General features: G+C 39.9%; 1 protein-coding gene across 2 annotated transcripts; it reads left to right on the top strand.

Annotated features, from left to right (window-relative positions):
• Positions 1-715: 715 nt before the first annotated feature.
• Positions 716-16,473, top strand: PEX2 (peroxisomal biogenesis factor 2). 2 transcript variants are annotated; one of them, XM_060115873.1, is made up of 3 exons: positions 716-1,282; positions 3,590-3,620; positions 15,195-16,473. In XM_060115873.1, exon 3 carries the CDS (start codon positions 15,212-15,214, stop codon positions 16,127-16,129), a length of 918 nt encoding a protein of 305 aa, XP_059971856.1. In that variant the 5' UTR covers positions 716-1,282; positions 3,590-3,620; positions 15,195-15,211; the 3' UTR covers positions 16,130-16,473. The 2 variants fall into 2 exon arrangements, with proteins under 2 accessions (XP_059971856.1, XP_059971855.1); XM_060115872.1 differs by lacking the exon at positions 3,590-3,620.
• Positions 16,474-26,052: the final 9,579 nt, after the last annotated feature.

The raw sequence follows: 26,052 nt of genomic DNA, 5'->3' as shown, positions 1-26,052 counted from the left end.
ATCTGTGGTGTTAACTGTGTATTTTTCAGGTAAAAATGAATTTGAACAGTATTAAACTTCACTGAGAAATGTTCTTTTGTCTATAATGTTTTAAATTCTGAATAACAAGTGTTCCACGGGATAATTAAAACAAACAGACAAACAAACAAAAAAACCCAAAGCTTTCTTGCATCACCTCTTCTACAGGATGAGCTCTCCAATGTCTATCAATACTGCTATTGTAGGACTGATTGCTCCTAGCGAGAAGGCGGGGCAGGGGAGACAGGAGCTCAAACGTTGTTAATACCTACTGTGTGCAGGAAACTTTACGCACCTGACTTCATTCAAACCTTAGAGCAAACCGGCCTGACAGTGCCATCCATGAGTAGGCAGTGGCGATTCTCAACGCCGGCTACATATAATTGCCTGGTGAACGCTCAAAAAATACCTTCCGTCGGGCCCCAGTCCTAGAAATCCCCCCTCACTTCCCCAGAACTGGGCGACCTGGCTGTCGGTGTTTCTAAGAGCTCTGGGGTGATTCACACCGACCCTGCGGCCGGGAGCTCACGGCCCCCAATGCTGCGAGAGCGTCCAGTTCGCCCGGTAGGGCCTCCCGAGCCGCGGTTTCGCAGGGGCCACCTGCCTCCCTCAGCCTGCAGAGGCCAACAAGCCCCGCCCCCCACCCCCACCCCTACCCTTACGGCAGCGCCGCGCCGCAAAACTGCCCCAGCTCGGATGCTGCCGCGCTAGCCGGAGGCTCCCTTCCCAGTGGAACTATCCCGCGATGGGCCCTCCACCCGGGGCAGGCGAAGAGCCCCCGAGACGCGGAGGCGCCCCGCCGCCACTCGGCGGCGCTTGTCCGGAGGCCAGCTGCCGGCGGCCGAGGGCAGGGAAAGCCTTGCCTTCGAGAGCCCCCTGCTTCCCAGCGACCCCTGACACCGAGGCCTCTCCCCGCGCGGCCCCCCCGCGTTCGCCACTCTCCTGCCAATCAGATACGGATTTCCTCCACTGCCAGCCGACCAATCATCGCGCGCGGGTGTCCTCTTCGGCCCTTCGGCTCTTCGTCTCTTCGGCCCTTCGGCCTTCGACACATGGACATTCGCTGTTCCGCGGCGCGCTAAAGCTTGGTTCTCGTTGGTTTAGTTTCCCCTTTTTTTTCAGGCACTTCCGGGTTCTGCGTCACTACGTAAACCCGCGAGTTCCGGAAGTTTGGAGAGCCCAGGTTCTGCTAGGAAAAGCCAAGCTTCCCAGAGAATGTTTCAGGAAGAGTTACTTGGAGCGGGGCGTTTCGCAGACTCCTAAGGTCAGTGTCGCCCGAGAGAGCCGGAGTGCGGACCTGAGGTCTGGCTTACAGCTGGGAGGGCGTGGAGTTTCACGACCTTGTAATTGTCGCCTTTTACTTGTTTCCCTGTTGTATTGTCTTCCTAGAAGAGGCAATCACGATCTGATTTTGGGAAAGGCAGTGGGACAAACGTAAACTCCTAAAAATAGTCTTAGGATCGCACCATTAAAAAGAAAAAAAGGAAAAAAGAAACACAGCTAGGCTTGAGCTCCTTTTCATTCTACGAAGTGACTTTCTAGACACACACCTGGAAATCTTTTCCCCTCACTTGGCGGTGGTGAGATTTAACTGTTACGAACGGCTTAAGAATTATTCAGGATCAAAACTTTAATATCTGATGGTTCATGTAAAATGTTATGTTTGGTACCAAAAAAGTTGAATATGCTTAAGTTTCCAACATTTTTGAAAGACTATGAACTCAAAATCAGGTTTAATTTTCTTGGGGAGAAAAAGTTACTGAGAATTTTCTTAAAAAATTGCTTGTGATGAGCGTGTTATGTTTAACATTGATTTCGGATAAGAGATAGAATGTAAAAATCATTGTTCTTCTGAGGCCTTAAATTAAAACTCATTGTTTGTTTACTTATTTCTTTAGGTCCCATTTTCCAAAAATACTACATTTAGTGAAAGGGCTGTTCACAGAATCAGACCCAGTTGTTGACCGCTCACAACACGTCTGTATTCTATGATGTCCCTGGAACACTGTATACCTGAACAGTTTCAAGCAATTACAGGGAGGCTGAGGTTCCACCCACACCACAGTTTGTCGTCTAAATACCTTCCCATAATGAGTTACCTTTAGTTAAGCCTGAACAGAATAATCTTGGGATGGCTGACTCTTCCTTTTTCTTTTTCACTTTATCTTCTCCCCGATCTTGCCCATATTATCCATTACCTGTATCCAGAAAGATTAGAGTTGAATGGTTTTGGGCCATAAAGAGATTTGGAAGAAAAGAGAGAGTGGAATTAGGAAATATTTACAAGTTAAAAGGAGAACCCCTTATTTTTTTTCCTTAAAAAAGAAAAAAAAAAAGGAAAGAAAATAGAAGTAACAGGACATAGTAGAGAACACGCTAGACTAAATCAAGAGAATTGAGTTCTACTCCTGACCAGGTCTACCTCTTAGCCTTATTCTCCTCATTTTTAGAAATTAAGAATAGCACCTCAATCTGTGGTTTTAAAACTGTTCCATAGGAGGACTTCTGTAGAAATTTACTGGAGCCATGCAGAGGAGAGATGAAACAAGCAAACCCTCAGCAGTATTTTACAAGAACAGCTATTTTTTCTGTTCTGCTTGAAAAACAGGGATCCCGTTAGGAAGATTAAATTCATATTTTAGACTAGATGATCTGTTTCCTTCTAGCATTAAAATTTTGTTTCTTTGGTTCATTTTTCATTTGTATTCAAGGTGCATTCCTTTGATTATTACAGTTTTTAAAATAATAATGTGTATATGCTCACAGTTAATTCATTACCAAAAGCCACAAACCTGTCTATATTCAACCTTATTTAATAGATACAAATTTTAAGTTTCTTTCTTTTTGATCAGAGTCGTACTTCCTTTTCTCTTTTCCCCCTACTTTTTAAAATTTTAGCCATACAATTTTTGCTTATATTTGAAGCTCATAATAGTCTTTGCAATAGGGAAGGCAGATGTTTTCCATTTTCCATTTTTGGTAGCTGAACCATAAAGATGTTAGCAGTCTTACCTAACGTCACATTACTAGTAAATTTCCAAGTCCTGTTCCCATGTTTTCCTCACAGCATCAAGTATATTTTAAGTTTCTTTGCCTCTTGCACTCCACCATGCTCCGGTTCCTCTAGCATAGGAAAAGGTATGCCATATGCACAGTCTTTATTTCCGGATGAAAGTTCTGCTCTGAATCACTGCCTCTTTTTTTTTTTTTTTTCTCCCTTGATTATCTGGGTTGGACAGCCTAGAAGCAAATTGGACGTTCCCTTTTTTCTCTTCACTGTGAAATGACAGCAGTTTCTAAACATTCCATGTTCCTCCTCAGTTCCTTTGGAAGGTGGAAGAAACCTCAGGAGAAAAGCCCCAAACTGCCCGCACTTGCCCCACATCTGTAATCCTGGCACTGCAAGTGCCATCGCTGTGATTTCTGGATGTGGACGTGGAAGCAGGGAAGAGGATGTCTAGCACCCTCTGTACTTCCCATTGTGGGCTGTTAACTTCCCACCTCTTCCCACCTTGGAATCAAAATGCCCTTTTCTAGATTGCTTTTTATCTTGTTTCATTTTATTTTCCAGAGCTCTTCCTTCTTACCTGCCTGTCAATAAGGTGAGATAAAATTTCATCCCAGTTTTCTTTTCTTTCTTCTTAACTATAAAAACATGAAAACCAAGAGCTCTGGAGTAATTCTGTTTTGATTATGTATACCCATTCCTTTCCAGTGTCAGGCAGGTGAGTTCGCATTGCCTCTACCTGTGTATGGTATATGTTCATAATAGTTAAATGAATGTTTGCATCTCCTTTTTTCACCCCCATATTCCTTTGATTCAGATTTGATATTGAGTCTCTTTGAATGGTTCTCTGACCACATGAAAGACAGGAAAAGTAGATGAGGTGCATCCCAGGCAACTCGGGCAACTTTACCAGATTCCTTGAATTTCTTCCCTGTCTACAGTCCTGAGAGTTTGACTGGCGGTCTGGTGTTGGGAAAGATCATGAGGGAAAAATTCTGCTTCGAGCTCTGTGGGATTGAATTTGATCCAAGCTTACCAAATACCCATACTACTAACTTCCTTTTGTGTGTTCCACCATTTCTCTAGTGTTTACCAGAAATTTACTAAGCACCAGCTTGACCTTAAACAGGTTGTCAGTCTTCTCTTAATTTTTTACTTCTTAAAAAGGGCATAATATTTACCGTGTTATGAGGATTAAATGAAGTAAAGAACTGTAAAGAAAACGTCTAGTGCCTCATACATAGTATGTATCCCATGGTACTTCCTCCTTTTCCATTGCTAATACCTCTGTTCCTTCGTGGCTCTTCTCACAGTCTCTCCAGTGCCATAAAATGTGCAATTAAACCTGTGTTCCAATAATCTTAAAGTCATTTAGAATTCTCTTCTTAGGCAATTATATCCTCAGGTTTTTTTCCAGATTTATAGAGTACTTAAAGATCCATGTGCTCAGTAAGTTTCATGTGGTTGCTGTTTGTTCATCCTTGGATTGCAATTTTTGCTGTAGTTCATGCCTGTAATCTTCATCTCTTAGTACTTAGCCACTTAAAATAGCCCCATCTGCATGTCCTGCAGTGCCATACTAAAGTGTTTACGTTCATCTTTTAGGTCCATCATCACCTTGTCCATAGAGGATGCTGGTACAGAGCATGGCCCCACCACTTCTGCTTGTGTGATTTCATGCAAGTCAGCTCATCTCTCTGTGCCTCAGTTTCCTTGATTTAAAACACAAATACTGAAAGAACCTCTTTCATAATATTGTAAGGATTAAATGATTTAATATTTAATTTTGCAAAGGACACTTAGCTGTGGTCGTTGCTTATTTGCATTTCATAACCAGAAAGTAAGTGGTACAGGTTTACTGCAGTTGTAAACTCACAGATTGGTTGGGATTCTCTTCCATCAGGCTTCACTACTTTTTCCCATGAGGATTGAGTCTGTCTCATGGGTACCACCGTTCTGATTTCTCCGCTTTCTCTAGCCTTTTCCAAACTCATGTTCGACATGAACCATTTCTGCAGTTGGAAATGACTGTTCTTTTATTTTTTTCTCTTCCTCTTCCAAGGTTTTCTAAAATCCTATAAGGATTCTAGAGAGGTAGACTTTTTACAGTGCTTTTTTTTTTTTTTTTAACTGCTAAAGAGCGTAGTGTGGTAAAATGACTTGCCCAGAGTCACACAGCCTGCTGGTAAACCTGGGCTAGAATACAGAACTAATCAGAAGCAGTTTAACTCCCCTCCCCCACGTTCACTCAGACATCTGCTCTTTATTTCCACAATGTGCTTTCTTTCTCAAAGACTCAGAAGTATCAACTTTCTGAAAGAAAAGATGATGAGTGCCGTGCTGTCTTCTTAAAAATGTATTTGTGAAGTGAGGCCGAAGTAATGGGCAATTCTGTTCTCAGGTTTAAAAAAAAACTGTTTTGTGTTACTTGTAGATATGTGAGTAAATAACTGTAAGAGAAATAGGTAAGGTGCTCAATTGTGTAAGACTAATTGTAGTCTTGAAGATTGTAGTCTTTGAGTTGAATTCCCAACTCTCTCCAAATAAAAAGAGTATTTTCCCTCTGCTAGGGCAAGTTACTTATCATTGTTCATCTTTTTGAGAAATGTATACTATTTTGAACTTTAACCTTCCAGATATATTTTAAAGACATTTTGTTGCATACCCACTAGCACCCCCAAAAAGGAAAATTCTATTTGGAAATTGATGAGGATTGCATTTAAGAGTAATTCAGAGACCTAGTGTCCATAAGGGAATTTTCAAATTCTGCATGTCTTGTTTGTATCCAAATGAGAACAATTGGGATTTGTATCATCAGATATCTGTAAACTATTGAGACTTAGTTCGTATTTGTTGAAAGAGAGGAACAAAAGAGCAGTGACAAGTCACTTAGCAAGCCTGTGGCAGAAGTGGGATTTGAACTTACAGTTGTTGATTTCTAGGCCTGTTCACAGTGCCAGAGGTCACTGTGTTCTAATGGGTCCCAGCCATAGCTTTTTCTCTTTTGCTCACATTTGAAATGTGTTCTGGGAATCAGTGTCCTGTTAAATCTCTCTTTGATGCATGTCCCATTTATTAGTATTGATTTCAATACAATGGACAGTAAATCTATCTGACTACACAAAGGAAATAAAATAGTAGGGTATAGGTTCAAAGCTTAAGATCTTGGGTTATATAACTTTTTTCATATAACCTCCTAATATGAAATGCTGATTAATTTTTTTTTTAACCTAAAAGGCAAAAATGGTCTCATCCATTTTGATTACTAGAACGTTTAGGATAGTGTGGTAGCAACATTGTTATACTAAAAGTTAGTTGATTATTGTGGATCTAGAAAAGGATAATCTGGCAGGGAGCGGGTGCATGGATGGGTTTGAAACCTTAGCGATTACTTGGGAATCACATGTTTCTGCTGACAAAGTTTACAGGACTGTAAATTTAAGTGTAGAATTTTTGTCGGCAGTATGCATTGACAAACATGCCTAATGGTAATACATCTAGTACTGAGCATCTTGGAACAGGTCAATAATAATGTGTATATTGATAGCAGTAATGTAGGAGATGTAACGTGGTATTATAGCTAAAAATCCATGTTATCCCCTTAATCATAATTACATTAATATTGACAGGCCCTTGACAATACCCGCATTATTATTGATAGATTTCTGTCAATAGCATGTTTTTAAATAAAATATATTCATTCATAATTTGTACTATACTCAATAAAAGCTCTGGAATACATCCTGAAAAATTCTTCCCTCTTCAGTGAGATACAATCATTTGTTTTGGTTTTGGAATGCAATATAGATGACAAAGTTTTATTTGGGGAATGAAAAGCTTAAAAAGAAAGCATGAGTTATTTAAGGGATAAGGTTATATATCGCTGCGCTTAGTAAACTAATTTTCAGTTGTTTTTTTCTCTGTGAAAGAAAAGCAGTGTGACCTGTCTAGTGATAAAATATCAGCAGGAGACCTTTTTAATAGTTTTTAGTGCTAGATCATTTTGTCTTAAACATATTTATGTGACAAGTTAATGACACTAACCCTCGTAGGTGCTATACTTCTTATCTGGTCTTGATTTTTGCCTTAAGCATCTTTTTCACATATCCTTAACATAGCAGTATCCTTCACTAAACATTAATTTATTTAGTGCCAATTATACTTTTAATTAATTATTGTATAAGTCTCTTTGCATGGCCGTAAATGTTTCCCCCTGGGTTAACTTTTTAGAATCTTAACTTAGTATAGTTTGGGAAATGGGGAGTGGGGAGGAAGAGGTTGATAGGATTGTGTATTAAAAGAATGAGATTTCATGGCAGAGTAGGAAAAAGCATCACCTGATTTTTGGCCTTCTGGAAAAATCAATTTGAATTAAATCTGATGGTGTTTGTTTCAATTCAAAACAATCCCAACTTTTTTGAAAAACGATTAGCTTGTATTTTTTTAACTATTCAAGTTTGAGCCTACTTTTGTGAAATTAGATACTAACCTACAAGAACCAATAATATGGGATTTTTAATACTTAAACTCTTGAAAGTAGAAGTAGACTGACCAATAGTTGGGTGTGGTTAGCAATCAATATAACAGAGTCAGGAAAACATTGGTTTACCAGAAGACTTGGGGATTTTTGATTCGAAAGTGTGAGGAAACTAATCTTTTTTATTTTCATAGTTGTCAGTGAAGCAAGTTAAATTACTATGACTTGTTCAGAAAGTTATTAATAAACACCTTAGTTAAGGCCCTTGAAAGGTTGCAGAAGTCCTGTAACTGGTCTTCCAGAATTGCAGTTTTCCTTTTCTTCAACTTCTTGAACTCCACCATCAGCTTAATCTTTTAAAATTTATATCCTGTTATGTCTCTTCTCTTCTGTGGTTACTCATGGCTACAAAATCAATGCAATTTCCTTAAAACAGGGTCTTTTTGTAGGGTGTTGACTCTTCAGCCAGTTTCTCCTGCCAAGCCATTAAGCTCTGGTCACAGCAGACGACTTTTTTCTTTATTTCTTAACAAGTGCAAAGACATTGATGGGGATTAAATAACGAAGGATGCAGCTCCTGTTGGAACCCATCCCTGTGTTTCCCAGACAGACCATGGGCAGTGTCAGTGCTTGCGTATTTCTGGAGTTTGCACAACATTAAATGCATTTTTCTCTTTTCTGCCCCGGGGAGTTTTGTGACCCTTTATAGTGTTTTCCTACTTTGAGATCCATTCTTTGCTTCAGAGATCAATGGCTAGTCTTGATTACCATAGCATCCTATTTCTTTAGAAATGCTTGACTAAAAAGAAGTTAACTGAGACTTAACTATTTGGACCAAATCCCTGGTACCTAGGAGAATGCCCAGCATTTGGTCGGCACTCAATAAATATTGGTTAAATTGAGTAGCCATTTGTCAGAGAATTAGAATTCACTGAAACACCAACTTCTTACATTAGACTGAGAATAACTTTATGTGATTTTTAAGGCACTTATGCCATTTTTCTGTGTTCTACACCCATTATGGGCAAATATTATTGTATGACAGTGGAAGGAAGTTCTATAATCAGATGAATTGAACTTCTACTTATTTCGATTTCATCAGTTTCTTCTACTCTTGAGCACTGCCCTTCTCTAAAGCCAGTATTCTAGAATAACTGACCTGCCAGAAGGCAGGAGTTGGTGGGGAGGAGGAACTGAATGGAGTGTGTTGGTGAGGAACCAAGGTTGGATGCCCGTCTTGGACTGCCTGTATCAGGCCCTATTCAGCAAATCACCATAGAGTCACGTGCTATCGGTGTGCATTCTGGAGGTTTCTCTGCTTCCAGATCAACAGGTACAGCCATGTGGATGTGGGTGAAACAGCCCAGAGAGCAAGTCATGCTGGCACCCACCCCTGTTCTCTCGGGATTTCCACCCCAACATCTCCTCTCAGATAAGATGCAAGTGAAGGGTGTGATGAGTTCCACTGGACCCTGTCTCGCCCCTTCCCGTCCGGCCCCCACATGTGCCCACGTCAAGGTGACATCATGTTCACTGTGTAACTGCCCCAATTATGTTTTAATGGTGTAGTCAGTATTTCCTGGGGAAAAAAAATCTTTTACCACAGGTCGATTGAGGCATTTGATGAGTAATAATGAAGATTTCAGTCTTTTGAAATGAGATTTGGTAAAACCCACCAAGTCTTTTTCTTCTTATGCTCATCCCTAACCAAAGTAGCAATAATACAATAATAATACTGCTTTCCCATTTCCAAACCACTTTCATAACATTATCTGCTTTAATCTTACCAACATTGTCAGGTAGTGGTTCATTTCCAACTTTTAGAAGAGTCTGATGCTAATGACTTTTTTAAGATTACATAGCAACTAAATGACCAAGCTGGAACTTGAGCCCAAGTCCATCTGATTTTAAACCTGGTCTTTCTACTCTGTCACAGTTGCCAGACAAGAATATAGAGCAATAGGAAGGCTATTCTACTTTAACAAACTATGGTGCATAATGGACAGTGTCTGTTCTATGTTTACAACTAAAAGAAGTCACAAAAATGACTAAAATGTTGGACACTAAAACCTAAAACAAACAAAAAAAAAACAGAGAAACAAATTATTTATCTGGAAGAGCAAAGGCCAAAGAGTAGTTAATAATAGTCTTCTGCTCTAGTAAAGAGTCTTCTGTAGGGAGGAGATCGAGCCCAGCTGTTCTTAATCTACACCGAGGCCAGGCCTGGGGCGAAGAAAAGGAAAGAAAATAAAAATGTTAAACTGTAACAGAAGGGATAAGAAAGAATTTTTTGATAATAAGGATTGTTAAATATTGGATTGGTTAGAGAGTGTGTTAAGTCTTCTTTTCTGGCAGCCATTAAAAATTCCTGTCTTTACTAAATGTCCATCAGTATGATTCCTCCAGAAATGAGAGACTTGAAATAGATGATTCCTCTGAGAATCCACTCTCTCTGAGCAGTTTCTCCCTACATATAAGTAAGGAACCTGAGAAGAGATTGCTCCCCTCAGCCTCCAGTTCATCTAGATGCTCTCAGCAATGTTCAGTCAGTACAAATTCACTACCAAACTACTCATTCCACTGCATATGGGATCAACAGATCTTTACTAAGCAACTACTATGTGCCTGTCTTTGTGGTAAGTTCTATAAGATTACTAAGAACTGATTGTGAGTCTAATATCTGAAGATACATAAATTGGCACAACTGGTGCTCTAACACAAGCCAGCTTTCTCATCTGACCCTCAACTGAAAAGCATAGCAATCCATCCAGTTCAAGTTGGGGGCAGGGAAGGGGTGAGAGGAGGGGACTGATAGTGTTGGACTTGATGTTGATGTCCAGTATGATCTGAGCTTTTTCAGGAGTACTTTTACAAAAAGAGAGTTTCCCTTATCTTGCTGACTACAGAATACGAAACCTGGGGAAGACGCCGAGTTGTTGACTCTGTCACAGTAGAAGAGTTGCATATACCGTATTCCCACCTATCCTGAACGATTTATAGAATTTTGCATGAGGACAACTGAGGTATCAAAGTCACTTTGTGGGTGGCAAGCACTTTGAGAAACAAGTATGAGGCACTTTCCCTTAACTAGTTTATGGTCAAGTTAGGGAGAGAAGATGTATTCACACAACTGAAATCACAGTACAGAGTTGAGGGCTCAAGCATGTGACACGGACAATTGCTGTCAGAGTTAAAAATGCTGACAATGGGAGTTGGAGATAATTGTGAAGGTTTCGTGGAAAATGTTGTAACTGGGTTGGAATGTGAAGGGCAGATGGTTGAGGGCAGTAGGAGGAGTTGCTGGGGAAGGTAAGTGTTTTAGGTACATGAGAAAAGGTACAAAGGCAGGACCAAAGGATAGTCTGCAATTAAAGGTACTTTGGTGGATAACGGGTTATATGTTTACAGAGAGGGAGACAGAGTTGAGCTAGGTTAGGTCTAAGAAGTTTGTACTTTATCCCAGGGGCAATAATGAGGTAAAAAAGACATGATTTGGTAAATAAGAATAAATAACTTTATAGAGGTTGGTTTGCTTATGAGGTTTTTCAAATAATGTTTTAGTTTTTTTTCTTTTCTTAATTACATAAATGTTATGTTAATTGAGAAGATTTGTAAACTGCAGAAAAAAGAAAAGAATAATCACTGATGATTTTTTACATAAATTTTGGGATGTTTTTCTATTGAGATAGTTTTAAAATTTATGTAGTGTCTTTGAGAACCTTGCAATACCATCTGCCTTCGCTAATGCCTGACTTGTCCATCACCTTGCCTGCTTCCCTTGTGCAGACCTTGGTGGGGATCTTTAAAGTGAGAGCCAGGACAGGGCTTTATCTTTGCATCCCAGGCACCTGGCAGGGCTAGGATGTATTGATGCTCACAAAAATTGTGGAATCTGTGAATGGTCTCAGTATCACAAGGACTGCTTAATAGCAGAAAGAGAAAGCCTGAATCAGTGAAGATTTGTAGGAACCTCTGTAGATCTAGGAATGAAAACCAAGCAGAAATGAGTGGGAAGTCCAGCACAGTGAGCTGTATGGGTGATAGATATGACCACAAAATTATGAATTCAGCTTTGAAATGGACTAGCCTAGTAATTTGCAACATCACCTGGGAACTTGCTAGAAATGCAAATTCTTGGCTCCCACTCCGGGCCTACTGAATCAGAAAATCTGGAACTGAGGGACACAATCTAACAAATCCTCCGCATGATGAGTGCTGAGGTTTGAAGAGCGCTAGACTAGAAGCACAGAGAGACTACAGGACTGTGATGTGAAGACCCCAGCAGAGAAAGTTTGAAAGGCCAAAGGTTTGTGTTAGCAGTGAACCTAACCCATGAAATGCCACAGTAGCTGGAGTAGGAAACAATGAGAATAAGATGATGTTGTTACAAAGAAAGTTGAATGTGCTGTAAATGGACAAGATCTACCTATCTTTAGACTTCTGCCTTCCTGATCGTAGCATTTAAATAGATCAAGTAAATTTAAAATAGATTGGTCCCATGAGAGGGGGCTCACACTCAAAATCTCCACCCAGATTTTCTCTGTCATATCCCCATAACTGCCTACTGAGCTTTTCCACTTAGCTGTCTCACAGGAGCCTCAGATCTCTAAAACTACACAGATTTATTATCTTTCCCTTCAAATCTATATCTCTGCATGTGTTTCCTATTTCAGAGAATTGGACTACCATCCACTCCATTACTCAAGTCAGTTATTCTTGGCTTACTTCTCACTAAGTCGTGTCCATTCCTCCACCTCCAAGCTTTCAAAGGTACCTACTTTTCTCCATCCCCATTGATACCTTTCTAATTTAGACCATCATTAGTTTCTCACTAAATCATGTTAACAGTCATCTTAATTGGTCTCTCTGCCTCCAGTCTTTCAGCCTCTGATCCATTCTCCATGTGGCCAGAACAAGCTGTCTAAAATGCAGTGATTAGTTCTTTGCTTACAGCCATTCAGTGGCTCCCCCATTACCTTCTTGATAAAATGCAGCCTTCTCAACCCCGCCTTTAGAGCCTTTAGCTTCTGTCTTTTGCTTTCCTTTCCAGCCTGATCTTTTGTCCTGACCCCTCCTGTCCTTGGCACCTAGCGTTTCCTCTGTTGGAGTGGTTTTCTTACCTTCTTGTACCTGCCGGACACTGCTGACCCTTCAGGTGGCTTCAGAGATCTTGCCTCCCCACTGAAGCCTTCTTGGACCTTCTGAGGTCTAGTTACGAGCAAAATGTTCTGAAGTTCCCCTTGCACATCACCTATCACACCTTATTGTAATCGCCTGTGTGTTATTTTGTGCAGCACACTCTTCCTTTCCCCCTCCTCCCACTCACTAGATTATAATCTCCGCAAGGGTTGAGACTGTCTGTTCTCCCATTTTGTCACTGGCTCTGACACATTCATTGGGAAACAGCAGACGCACAAGAAACATGTTGAAAGAAGTAGTAATCAACAGTCAGATATGGTAACTTGAAATAGTTTTAAAGGTTTTTGGCTCGGAATTTGTATTTTCTACCCTTCACCCACCCTAGACTTTCGTGCTCACTACTCCACTCATCTAGTATTTGCAGGAGGCGGTCTGTGTACCAGGCACTGCGCTAGTTGCTAAGATCCAGCTGTGACAAGACTGAATCTTCGCAACAGGGCTTATCCTCTAGTGGAGGAAATAGACAATTAAAAAGTAGTTTACGAACAGTGAATACATAAAGGCCAAGAAAGAGGAAGGACAGGGTGCTAAAGGAACAGCTAGAGAAGCAGCTAACTCATACTTGGAGGGTCAGAAGGAAGTGGTCCCTAAGTTGGTACTTAAAACTTAGTATCATGTGAGTTTTCCAGTTAAAGAATGGGAACAGACTGTTCCAGGTGACGGGAGCAGATGGCAAATGTCCACTAGGGAACAAGAGAGGGGGCCACTTTGTGACTAGAGGTTGAAGCATTAGGAAGGAAAGCAGCCTGGGGGTAGATTTGGGGAGGCTCGTGTTTTAGAAGGATTGCCATGTGGGAAATTCACTGAAGGATGCAAAAGGTAAGATAGACCAATTAGATGTCATCCATCGGGGAGCTGAGAGCAGCCAGAATGAGGAAAAGGCTGGGAGAGGATAGAGTCCTGAATGGATTAGAAAAACAGAGAAGAAAGAGCACTCTGTCCTAATCCCCTTGTTTCTTTCCTGTAGCTCCTGGCTAGTGCGAGGCAAGGATTTCACAGAACTTGCAGCCCAAATCCCCACTGTTGTAGCTTATAGGCTGCCAAGTCAAGTCTTGAGGGAGCTGCAGGAAGAGGGAAAATGTTGAGATCACGCACCCTATTTATCAGTGAGAAGTATTCCTGTCATGGATCTGGTTTGAGAAGAAAACAGCACTAAACCACCTATTATTTAGTAGTCATTTTTGTTTATTTTTGTATAATTTTGTAAAAAAATATAATAGAATTTGAAAGAATTTTAGAGGTCATTTTGTCTCCGGTCCTTAGTTTTGTAAGTGAAGAAACGAAAGCAGAGACATGATAAAATGACTTGACCAAGGTCACAATTGCTGCACATTTGGCGGCAGTGAACTTCACCGGGATCCCTGCCTCTATCTGTAGCTTAGTGTTCCCTTAATGCCTCGGGCCTTGCAAAGGCCTTTTGATAGCCCAGAGATCATGATCCAGCTCTGTGTGTTGAGGGCCTGTTTTAGAAACTAAATTTAAAGGGATTTCTTGTCATAGTTTGGATTTGCCAGTTCATTAATAAAATGTAAAATACCTAAAGTAAAATGTAGAATCTCTAAACTCCTTAACAACAGTAGCTGCCGGGTGGTTTAATCTCATTGATTTGCACAAAATAGCATTTAATAAATGCATTTTGAATGAGTCAGTCATACCCAGCTAACCATTAATCAGCTTTTTTCCACTTCATTTTAAAAGATTTTTATCCCTATAGCACCTATTTGTTTCTTTAGTGTTTTTATGAAATGATCTCAATGTCAATTTTTACATCATAGTTTCTTTTTCTTAGAAAACTGTATGTGCACCTTAATAATGACATTGCTGCATTCATGTTGCTTTGCGCTACTGTTTATTTTCTATGATTGTGTGCTAGAATAATAAATACTTACTGCTTAATTTTGTTTTCTCCTAACTTCCTTTACAAATGTAAAATGTTCTTGGGACACATTAAATGGCTTGTTGAAAATATTCCTTCGGAGTCAGTAGAGGTGCTGGAAATTAAACTGAGGTCTTGACTTATCATCCATTGCAACGTTCCACACAGTTCATTGTATTTATTAAGTTAGTTCATGCATTTAGTAGGTCATGTTATTATTCAGCCTCATCGCTGTTAGCCTCAGGATTTTATCATCTCCCTTTAAAATATCTAACCCAGGAGGACTACCTAGGGGAAAGTTTGTGGAAAAAAGATGCAACTTGCTAAAACTTGTTATTCCTTTGATTAGGAGGGCCAAAAAAAAAAAAAAAAAAAAAAAGAATGGAAAGAAAAGATAGGAGAAGAAAGGAAAGGAGAGAGGGAAGAGAGAGAGGGAAGAAAGAGGAAGAAGTTCCAAGTAAGAAGTGACTGTTTACTGTGCTGCTTTGATGCTACTGAAAGCCCAACTCCTCTGTGTCCTGTGTCATTTGTGTGTCACAGTTTTCCAAGTGTAAGTCGAGAAGATAGTACAAGATTGCAACTGTTTGATGATGGTTTCTAATTGTACTTTTTCCTAGAGACCTTTAGAGAAGGCATGGCTTCCAAAGATGAGAATATGAAGCGGACAAACAGAGTGCTAAGAATAAGCCAGTTGGATGCACTTGAACTAAACAAGGCCCTGGAACAACTCGTTTGGTCCCAGTTTACCCAGTGCTTTCATGGATTTAAGCCAGGGCTGTTAGCCCGCTTTGAACCAGAGGTGAAAGCATTTTTGTGGCTTTTCTTGTGGAGATTCACCATCTACTCTAAAAATGCCACCGTGGGACAGTCAGTTTTGAATATTCAGTACAAGAACGATTTTTCCCCAAACCTGAGATACCAGCCACTGAGCAAAAATCAAAAGCTCTGGTATGCCGTCTGTACAATCGGTGGGAAGTGGTTAGAAGAACGATGCTACGATTTGTTTCGAAACCGTCACGTAGCATCCTTCAGGAAAGCCAAGCAGTGCGTGAATCTCATGGTTGGACTTTTGAAGCTGGGCAGGTTGATTAATTTCTTGATTTTCCTTCAAAGGGGCAAGTTCGCAACTTTGACCGAGCGTCTGCTGGGCATCCGTTCTGTATTTTGCAGGCCCCAAAATGTCCGAGAAGTAGGCTTTGAGTATATGAATAGAGAACTCCTCTGGCACAGCTTTGCCGAGTTTCTGATTTTCCTCTTACCACTTGTCAATATCCAGAAGTTGAAAGCCAAGCTCTCTTCATGGTGTATCCCTCTGACCAGAGCTCCAAGCAGTGACAACACACTGGCCACTAGCGGCAGACAGTGTTCTCTGTGTGGAGAGTGGCCCACCATGCCTCACACCATAGGCTGCGAGCATGTTTTCTGTTACTACTGTGTGAAGAGTAGCTTCTTATTTGATGTGTCCTTTGCTTGTCCTAAGTGCGGCACAGAGGTCCACAACCTGCAACCACTGAAATCAGGAATCGAGATGACAGAAGTGAATGCCCTTTAGAAGCTAAAATTGTTTCCTCTGAGGAGAACTGTATTTTGTCTAAATCCTTAGCATGAATCATCCTAAGCATACTATTTAGGTATGTCTTACGAGGACATGTGCTTCTCAGCCACTGCCCTCTGTTCCTTTCCAGGCACGACGAAATTCTGCGCATAGTGGAAACCACATGATTCTAAACATATGATATAAATAGTAACATATTATTTTTTTAATCATTGCATTTAATTTTTAATGTCAAGAATAATGGATAGTTTTTATCAAATGACCACTAAGAATGCTCCTTCATTCTACTACTTCCTGGAAAGAGGTTAGACTCTAAAAATAAAAGATTGTGGTGACTCTGAGATGAGTGGGCATTTATTTTCAGAAATGACACCATAACATCATAAAATGACAATAGTAAGGCCCTTTGTTCTAAACTTTCAGATCTGATGTCTCAATTGTAATTTTAAGCTTTTCTCTGAAGCCAGCTTTTAAAGGATTCAGTCAGTTTCATTCTCAGGCCAAACGACGGCCACCAGAAGCTCAAGACTTACATTTTACCAGCTTTCTGATCCCACTGGCCTGAGAGCTTCTTGCCTAATAGTTCTGGCAAAGTCCAGGAGCTCACAGTTATTGGTCAGCCTGAGATTATGTGCACATTCCTATACTAGGATGGAGAAATACTGCTCCCGATCATTCAAATGTGGGTGACATGCCCTCACGAACACCCCATGCACCTAAAGCAGGACAGGAAGCAGTTCACCACAGGTGTTCTTAGGAGAATGGTGGCCACCAGAAAGGGGAAAGCAGTAGATCCCAACTAGAATCTCCCTTTGCCTTCTATATCCCGGAGTCTTTATTTTACCAGTGATCTACTTTGATAAGGACATTATACGTAAATGGTCATCTTAGATTGCAGATATGAAAGGATGAAATAAAGTTAACAAGACTTTGTTCTACCAACAGTTTTGTTATGGTGTTATTTTGATAGCGAATTCTGAGTAGGTGCCCACATTGTCATAATTTTAACATGAAAACACAGTACACCTACGCTAACTAATGGTTGTCAATATTATAGGGTTTTCTTCTTCTCTACAGACCCTAATGGCACTTAGTACAATCTTTTGTTTTTTCTTTCTTCATTTAACATCTGCCACCTCCACTAAGGGATAACCCCCCCATGAGGTCAGAGACTGTGGCTGTTCTGCTCATCATTGGATAGCCAGAGGCTGCCTCTTGGTTCCAGTGTACCAAGAGACATCTTGTTAGCCAGTGATGAAACCTAACATCACAGGTTGGGTTCTGCAGAAACAGATGTCGAAAAGGGTTAGAAGTATCAATACAAGATAGTCGTTAGGGATCCACGCTTGTGAAAGGAAATGGTGAAGAAGCAGGAATAGCAGAGGAAACAGAACTGTAAGCCAGGCCTGGCAGCCTCGGCCAACCCTGAGGCGATTTCTGGAGCATTTTGTCTTTCAGGATGTCCTAGGCGGGGCCAGAGTAGTCAGGCCTTTGACCTCCACCTCTCAGACACTGGATATGGCCGCTCCCGGGGAGGGCACGACCTCAGGCCTGGCCGCTCTGCACCCAGGGCGGACCCTGAAGGAACTGAGGGCTGAGGCAGCCTGCGGACCCGACCCACCACAGTGAGGCCACAGGGCCATCCTCAAAGGAGGAGCCAGGTGACTACCCCGGTGGGTATCACAACCACTCCCGTCTCTCTTTTTTCTTTATAGTTTCCCTTCTTTTGTTTTCCCTGCTTTTAAGGATATTTGACACAGAGCACACTCAGGGCAGCTGGCATTCACCTTCTCATCATTGGGTGACGTGTACACTTAGCACTGCCTCAGGGAGCTTCACCTCCCCCCAGAGACGCAGGCCTGCCGGCCAAGCTGCTGTGACAGCCTCAGACTCTATCTAGTCCCTGCTGCCCTGTGGCTGCCAGGAGACTTACCTGAACCCTGGTGCTTCTGTTCCCACCCCCCAGCGGCCTCAGGGCCCAAAGTTCCTGACAACTGGGTCGTATTTAGCTACATCCTATGTTTCCACTTCAGCATCCAGAACCTAAAGTTCAGCCCTGAGCATCCCCCTTTGAGAAAATAAGAACTTCCGTGCTAACATTTGTCTTTTCTCTCCCGTGCAACTTGTTCTCAAGTCAGGTTTGCTACTTGTGTATGTAGTGTATCCAAGTGGCTTCAGTGATCGTATCTAAAATACATCCCTCCAAGCAAACACAAGGCATGACCCACACCCTTGTTCCCAGCTCCCCCGCCTGCGGTACTTAGCGGCTGTGGGGTATGGACAGGTTTATTTAACTTCTCTGAGTTTCAATTTGCTCAACCTATGAAATGGGCATTCAGTAATGTCAACCTCTTAGGACTGTAATGGGAATTAAGTAACATATCATTCTTTCAAAAATTATCTCTTGAGCCCCTACAGGCATTCTTCTGTACTCAGAGATGTGTTCATGAATAAAACAAAACCCCTGGCTTTCATGGGGTTTACATTCTTGGAGGGGTGATAGACAATAAACACATGTTGTAAGATCATTTCAGATGTTAGAAGTACTCTGAAGAAAATAAAACAGGCTAAGGGAATGGAGAGTGACAAGGGACGCTGTATTGAATTACATGCTCCTGGAAATCCTCTCTGAGGAGCTGAAATTTGAAGAGATCTGAATGAAAAGAGGGAGAGAGCCAAGGAGAGAAGGGGTGCCTGGATAAGAAAATGGCAAGTGCCCAAGGTCTCAGGTGAGCGTCCATCACCTGTTCAAAGAACAGCAAGAAATCAGAGCGAGCAAGAGCAGTGGGAAATGAGGCAGTGAGATAAGGGGATCCAGAGCTGGCCCTTGCAGGCCAGGGTGAAAAGATACCTGAATTTATTCTAAGGATGAGGAAACCACCGGAAGGTTTTAAACAGAGAAATGATATCAAACTTACATTGTTTTAAAGGATCACAATGACTATTGTGTGAAGAGTTATGAGTAAAAGCAAGAAAACCAGTTCAAAGGCTACAGCAAATAATCAGTCGATACAAGCCACGATTCTTAACGATTATTCTATTAGGTTTGTGGTACGTTAACAGCATCACTATCTGAAATGGCCACAGCCAGCAAAGCCTTGAGAAATTCAAACAGATTTTCATAGATTTCATGCACCACAGCTCTACCCATGGCGTAGTTCTTTGAGTTCCCATTTAGGGGCTGCTTTATTTTGAATAGATTTCTAATGAACTTTCACCAACAGATGAAAAATAACAGACGAGAGATGGAGAACATTGGTAAAAAGCAAGCATGTTTATAGTAACAAGAAATAATAGAAAAACTGGTATTAGTGGAAAAAAAGAATTTAAAAACTAATCTGGTAACATTTAGAGTAGGGACACACGGACTCTGAAGAATAACTGAATAGTAATTGTGGCTTTAAAAAATGACCTCGGATCATCAATAAAAGTACTTTACAATCTGTATCATTTGGTTAAGGAGGCAGTGACATTAACATTGCTGTATTTGAGGAAGCCTTCAAAATGTGTTGGCACTCAAAGGCAAAATCTTGATTCCTTTGGAAGCTGTTTTTCCTAACAGCGCTCAGTAAGTGAAGTGTTACTCTATTAAGAAAAGATGTTTTCAGCAACAGAACAATTCCAAACAGACTTTTTAGCCAAACCAATAGGCCATATTGTCTATAGGACTGATGCTCCAGGGTTCTCTGCAGTCAACATTAGTGTGTAGTGTACATTTGTACTCATCACCACAAGTAATTTGGCAAGTATTTTGCGTGTATGTTTTTTTTGTTTTTTTCCTTCAAAGAGTATGTACGTTATGTAACAAGACAGAATAGGCTTTTATGTTTCCATGTCGTAATTTTCTCTCGATATTTTCCAGGTCTAATTTTCTCTCGATGTTTTCAAGAAAAAGTGTATGGTTTTTAAAATGTCATTAAAAAAAAAGGAAACACAATTTTATACAAGGGCCTTCATGGAATCCTGCCTTGAGTTGTTATTCTGGCAATTAAAACAAGTCAAATGAGGTTAAACCAAGTCACTTCTGAGGCCAGGGAGTACAGTATTAAATAGGTAGTTCTCTTCCCTTCTCATTAGCAGTAAAGTAACTTCTTCTCATTAACAGCTTTGGTTCATGCCTTTGCTGAAATCCCAGAATGAATAAAACATAAATCTATGGAAGTAAAGCTGATTTTAAAATCAGATGGATGTGGATATGTGGACATGTGGACATGTTTATATCCATTGACCTTAAGAATCTATTTCAAGGAAATGATAAAATTTTAGATATAGATTTATTGAAATGATGTTCAGTATAGCACTATTCATAATAAAGATGTGAAACAACACAAATGTTCAACAAAAGGGAAATAAATAAAATGGTAGAGCTCTTTAATTAATGCAATGTTTTAAATATGGAACAAAAATTTATGCAAAAATATACATAAATTTAGTTACATGAGAACGTGCTTACAATATAATATTAAAATGAAGAAAGAAGTAGGTTATTAAATTAAGTACAATATGATCTCAACTATGAGATAAACAGGCACATATACTTACAATAAATAATTCAATTTTGATTTTTTCTTTATACTTTTTCTGTATTCCCCAATTTTCTACAATGAGCATGAAATACTTCTTAATTACACCAAAACGAGTTACTTATTTCTTTAAAATCTCCTGGCCAATTTTGTTTCAGTTCAATTCAAAGGTAAACATCTGCACAGCTAGTAAAAAAGTCCTTTAACTATGTGAATTTAGGAGATACAAGATCCCAAAAACCTTAGAGTAGTTATTTTTGCATTACAATAAATAGTCTGCCCTTTTTATGGCCAACTACCCACAACTCTTAAAAGAGTCTGAATTATTTAATGCATTTATAAATTACATGTTAAATCTATAACTCCATATAGCATATACATTTTTTTCAAGCTCTTAGAAATATATAGGCAACAAAAAGGTAAACAGTTCCCACTCCCTTTTCCAAAGGTATTTGTATGGTGCTTACAAATGCATGTACAGTATTTGTAAATGAATGTAGTTTAGTTACTTTAAAATATCTAAAACTAGCACACCAGATCAAAACAATTGACATAAATACTTTATATTATCAATTCACCTAAGCCTGTAAGATGACCATATGTCCTCAACTAAGAGTCAAGACACAGGTTCTGACCTGGGAGTTTGTATTCTTTCCAGATGTGGACACAGAAATGCTGACATTTCTGAGATTGTTTTATGGTTTGGTTGCCAATAAGACATAATGCAAGCTTGAACTTCAGCTGAGACTTTACCTAGTCACAGTTCTGAACTAGTGGAGCCAGAGACTTTACCGTCCTGTGAGGTGTCAGGGACGGCTCCCTGGTAAACATATTCCCTGAGCACTCAGGAAATGCCATCCTCTCCTGGCAGCCTCTGTTCTCTCAAATCTCCAACAATTTGTAAGAGTGCCTTTTTAATCAGCAAAAGTTACAAAACACCACGATTGTTTTCCACTCATGAAAAGTATGGTTATTTGCTTTAAAAATGCTTAGCTCCAGACCAAGTACAGAGGACAAATAAATTCTTTGAGAGTAAGGACCCCCATCCAGTACTGAGTGCAGTATTTCTTAGTGCCCCTTCTCAAAGCTACGAGAATATTCCTCAGTTTCAATTGGATGACTCTCTTTCTAAAATGGCAAAATAAGACTGTGAGCTCAGTGAAGACAGAGATTGTACCTTGCTCATTGTTTTGTGACACTGCGGCCGAAAACAGTGACCGGCACAATACAAGTGCTCAGTAAGTGTTTGAAGAAGGCAGGAGAGTTTGGGGTTTAATCATGAACCCCTTAACAAACATCGAGCAGAGCAACTAATGGTATTATTGTGAGAAGATTTCTACATGCATTTCTGTAACCCCATAGAGAGGCCAGCACCCCCAGTTTGTCTTTGTGGTGAGCCTTAGGAGTGCCATTTTTAATTTGAAATGTTCTGTGGTATTCTTGCTTTGAGGGGAAAACAGTTGGAATTCAGGAGCACAATAAGAGAATTAATAACATTTCTTTGAAAATACATGCAATTTTGGAGCTGTCAATTTCAGCTATGTCTCTTTAAATACTTTTTCTTCTAGAATACAACTGGGTAGATGAGATTTTTTTTTAATTCCATTATAGAAGTAATAGCCCTGTTTTGGTGTTTTGTAAGCAGATAATATTCTGCTAGTGACTATCTTTGCAGTAATGCATTGCTCTGAATTCTGAATTCTATTATTTTACATCTACAGCAGCTTAAAGTGTATTTTTTATAAGCAGCAAACTTCACCTCATAAAAATTCATTACATAAGGGCATAAACAAGTGCTTTTTCTTCTAGTCATTGGCAGTAAGTGATTCATCAGTTTTCCACAGAAAACCAATTTCATTGCAGATGTTCTGTAATTTCCAATCTCCCTGAATTGTGGAACCATATCACACAATCCCAATGCAAGGAATGTAAGGATTTTTTTTACTTTTTTTAAGGTCTGTGCTTAGTCTCTTTAATAGGATTGAATATCATTTGCTGCCTGTCTCATCAGTTTTATTTTTAAAAAATTAAGTAATCAGTCTCCTATTCTTTCCTTTCCCGCGTATGTTGCTTCCACACGTGGATAGATAACTGGTAGAAAATTCAAAACCCACAGATTACTTGATGTCTGCAAACAATAACATATACTCCTTTTCCCAAGGTCAAACTAGAAATACAGAAACAAAATTTTTCCAAGACTAAATCCTTTTTCCTCCATAATGTTTACTTTCTCTTTTCAGCCCCACAGTGAAGGAGGAGTGTAAGAGGATTTCCGTGAAAAATGGAACTCCCAACAGAGATCCTTGGGGAAACTGCCACCACCAATACTTGAGTTTAGTTTTGTCCGGTGTTTCAAAAAGTTGATAAATGGAAAATGGGCATTCAGGTATAAAATAAGGAGTTACGAGGGGGAAAAAAAAATGCCTGCAGATTCCGTGATGGTCTAAGGCCATATATGATAAATGAAAGTTTCTCAGAAATGCTGACAGGGAAAGAGTTAAATATCTCCTAAAAAACTTAGGAAATTAAAGTCCAGTCTTTTCAAAAACACCTCAATCTTTGGATTGAGAAGTTGAATCAAAAGCATGATAATTAAATTTATTAATAGCACAAAGTTGTGAGGTATTGCAAGGGTGAAGTGACAGATTTTCAAGATAACCAATTCGATTCTGAAGCTGGTCCTTATTTACCCCTCTGCCTTCCAACTGCAGCTCTGGTTACCCACATATTTCCTTTAATGAGTTACATAAGGAAGGCCCATGGACTTGTCTCAGCAGGACAGTTCCATGCAGGGGCTTCCAAGTGTGTTTTGAAAAGTATAAATACCTTCCATGAGTCTGCCATGGTGCCTGGAATTCTAGCATCAATGGATGTCTCTAAAGTTAGAGCATGATTTCTAATTTGCTAAATTATATGGAATGTGCTGCCACTTCTAGTGGCTTTTCTGCTGGCACCAGGCAGAGACCAGAGGCAGCCAGAGAAAGAGGAAGGTTGGTCTCTATACATCCACCCATAAACTACAGAACCACCAATCAAACCTAGTTTATCTCCTCATCCCCTGCGCTCCCCGATTATTGCACATTGCCTCTTTTTACTTACTGTCCTTCAAGTACGTTTTAAATCGGCTTCTCCTTTATACAACCTGAAATTGGAAGTCATAGGAACAATTAAACATAGCCTTCCTCTCCATCCAACTCAGACAAACAATTATCGAACACTTTCTTCTGTCGACTGAGCACTAGAAATCCAAAGATAAATAAGAGATCAGAGTCTACCAGACGAGAAGATGAAGAGAGTAAATAGACAAAGTGCTTCAGAGCATGGAGAAGTGAGTAATTTATTTCATCGGGGACCTGTGGAAGGCCTCCCAGGGAAGGTGACATTCGGGTTCAGTCTTGATAAGTATGTAGGATATCTTCAGGTGAAACAAATGAAAGGCATTCAAAAGAAAAACATAAAATTACTCCTGGGATTTAACACATGAGCCTTTAGCATCCAAGTTCAGATGAATAGTCAAATAGGTAATCATCAAGCACCTGCAGGTGCCAGACATTGTGCAAGGTAAGCACTGAGGATGAAAATACAGAGAAAACACAGGACATGATTTCTGTCCACAAGGAACTCATAGGTTTCCTTGAAAACTATTTATCACTGGGGAAAGCAGGGTCCAGTCAGAGCAGGGGTTTGCACGTGAGCAGGGCGAAGATAGGTTCATAACATAAGGCATTGTCTAGAGAAGAAAGCACACATTAATAACCTCAAGTGGAGATCCACACCTTCCAGGGCCAGCAGGGAAGGCTAAGGATTCCTCAGAAGACACAGGGCAGCAAAGCTAGAGATAAGACTAGTGAAATGAGGCAGCCCAAGTAACAAAGTTTGGTCAAAACATACCAAAAATTCTTAGCTCTGCTCTGTTGCAACTTTTCTAGAATTTTGTATTCAATGAGAAAAGTATTACACAAGCCACACTTCACAAAAGAGACAACTAAGTAATTTGTCCAAAGTTACAGTGCAGGTGTGAGAACCAAGATCTTTCTTAGTCAAAATCTATCCTCTTTCTGTAATACGAAATTGCTTTTCAATTTTATTTCACAATTTCTCCCAGAGGCTCACTGTTCAACTGGCTTGTCCATACCTCCTGTATTACATGGATTTCAACAAAAATCAGGAATGTATCAGAAAAAAAAAAAGTTACTCAGATGGAACTATCCTATAGAGTACTGGCCAAAATAGAGCAGACACTGGTCAGAATGTCGTTTTTGAGTAACTGTACCATAATTGAGAAATAGGGGAGATACAATGTATCCTTGAGATACTTAGATACTTGAGAGGAAAAGTACATGCCAAGAATTTCTTTTGACCCAGGAAATGAAGATAATGACTCAGGAAGAGGAGGGAGTATTACTGTTTTCTTAGAAGTCAGCATTGTGCCTGGTCTGTGGTGGGACTCACTAATTATTAGTGGAATGAATAGAAGAATGGATATCAAGGGAAAGGTGAAATATCAGAGATGCACATTTTACCCTACATATTGTCAAAGTCATTTTCTAGTGGTGCTATTTTTAATAGTCATGTTAAGTATTGTTAGGAGTATAGAGAAATGAGCATTTTCTTATATTACTGTAGGAATATAAATTGTTTCAGAGAAAAGATTGGTTATATGTATCAGAGCTCTTAAAATATGTCTCCTTTTTCACAAGAAATTATAATTCTATTATTTAATACCACTGATAGTTGGAGAGATTTATTTACCAGGACGTTCATTCCTATTTACTATGGGAAAAATTGCTGACAACGAAAAATTTCCAACAGGAAATAGGTCAAATAAATCATGCTATAAAAGAATATTTAATAACATGGCAATCGGACTTCCCTGGTGGCGCAGTGGTTGAGAGTCCTCCTGCCGGTGCAGGGGACACGGATTCGTGCCCCGGTCCAGGAAGATCCCATATGCCGTGGAGCGGCTGGGCCCGTGAGCCATGGCCGCTGAGCCTGCACGTCCGGAGCCTGTGCTCCACAACGGGAGAGGCCACAACAGTGAGAGGCCCACGTACCACAAAAAATAAAAATAAAAAAATAACATGGCAAGATGTTCATTATATCTTCTAGAGTAAAAACTGAAAATCATACACACAAAATGTGAAATATTATATTTTCCTAAAAATGAAATATTTATGTATATATATTTATCTATATTCACAACAAAAGACTAGAAGAATTTGTAGAAAAATATTGGTAATAGCTATCTCCAGGGGAATTGGAGAAAATTTTACTTCCTTCTATGTGATTTTCTGTATTTCTCAAATTTTCTACAATAAATATATATTTCTTTTACAAAAAGAGAAGAAATTCATAAAAATGTAAAGGCGAGCAACAAAATGAGAAAAATATTTTCAA

This window comes from Mesoplodon densirostris, chromosome 13, assembly GCF_025265405.1.
Source record: "Mesoplodon densirostris isolate mMesDen1 chromosome 13, mMesDen1 primary haplotype, whole genome shotgun sequence".
Classification (NCBI taxonomy): Eukaryota; Metazoa; Chordata; class Mammalia; order Artiodactyla; family Ziphiidae; genus Mesoplodon; species Mesoplodon densirostris.
The sequence above is the reverse complement of the archived record's forward strand: the minus strand, read 5'-3'. Positions and strand labels throughout refer to the sequence as shown.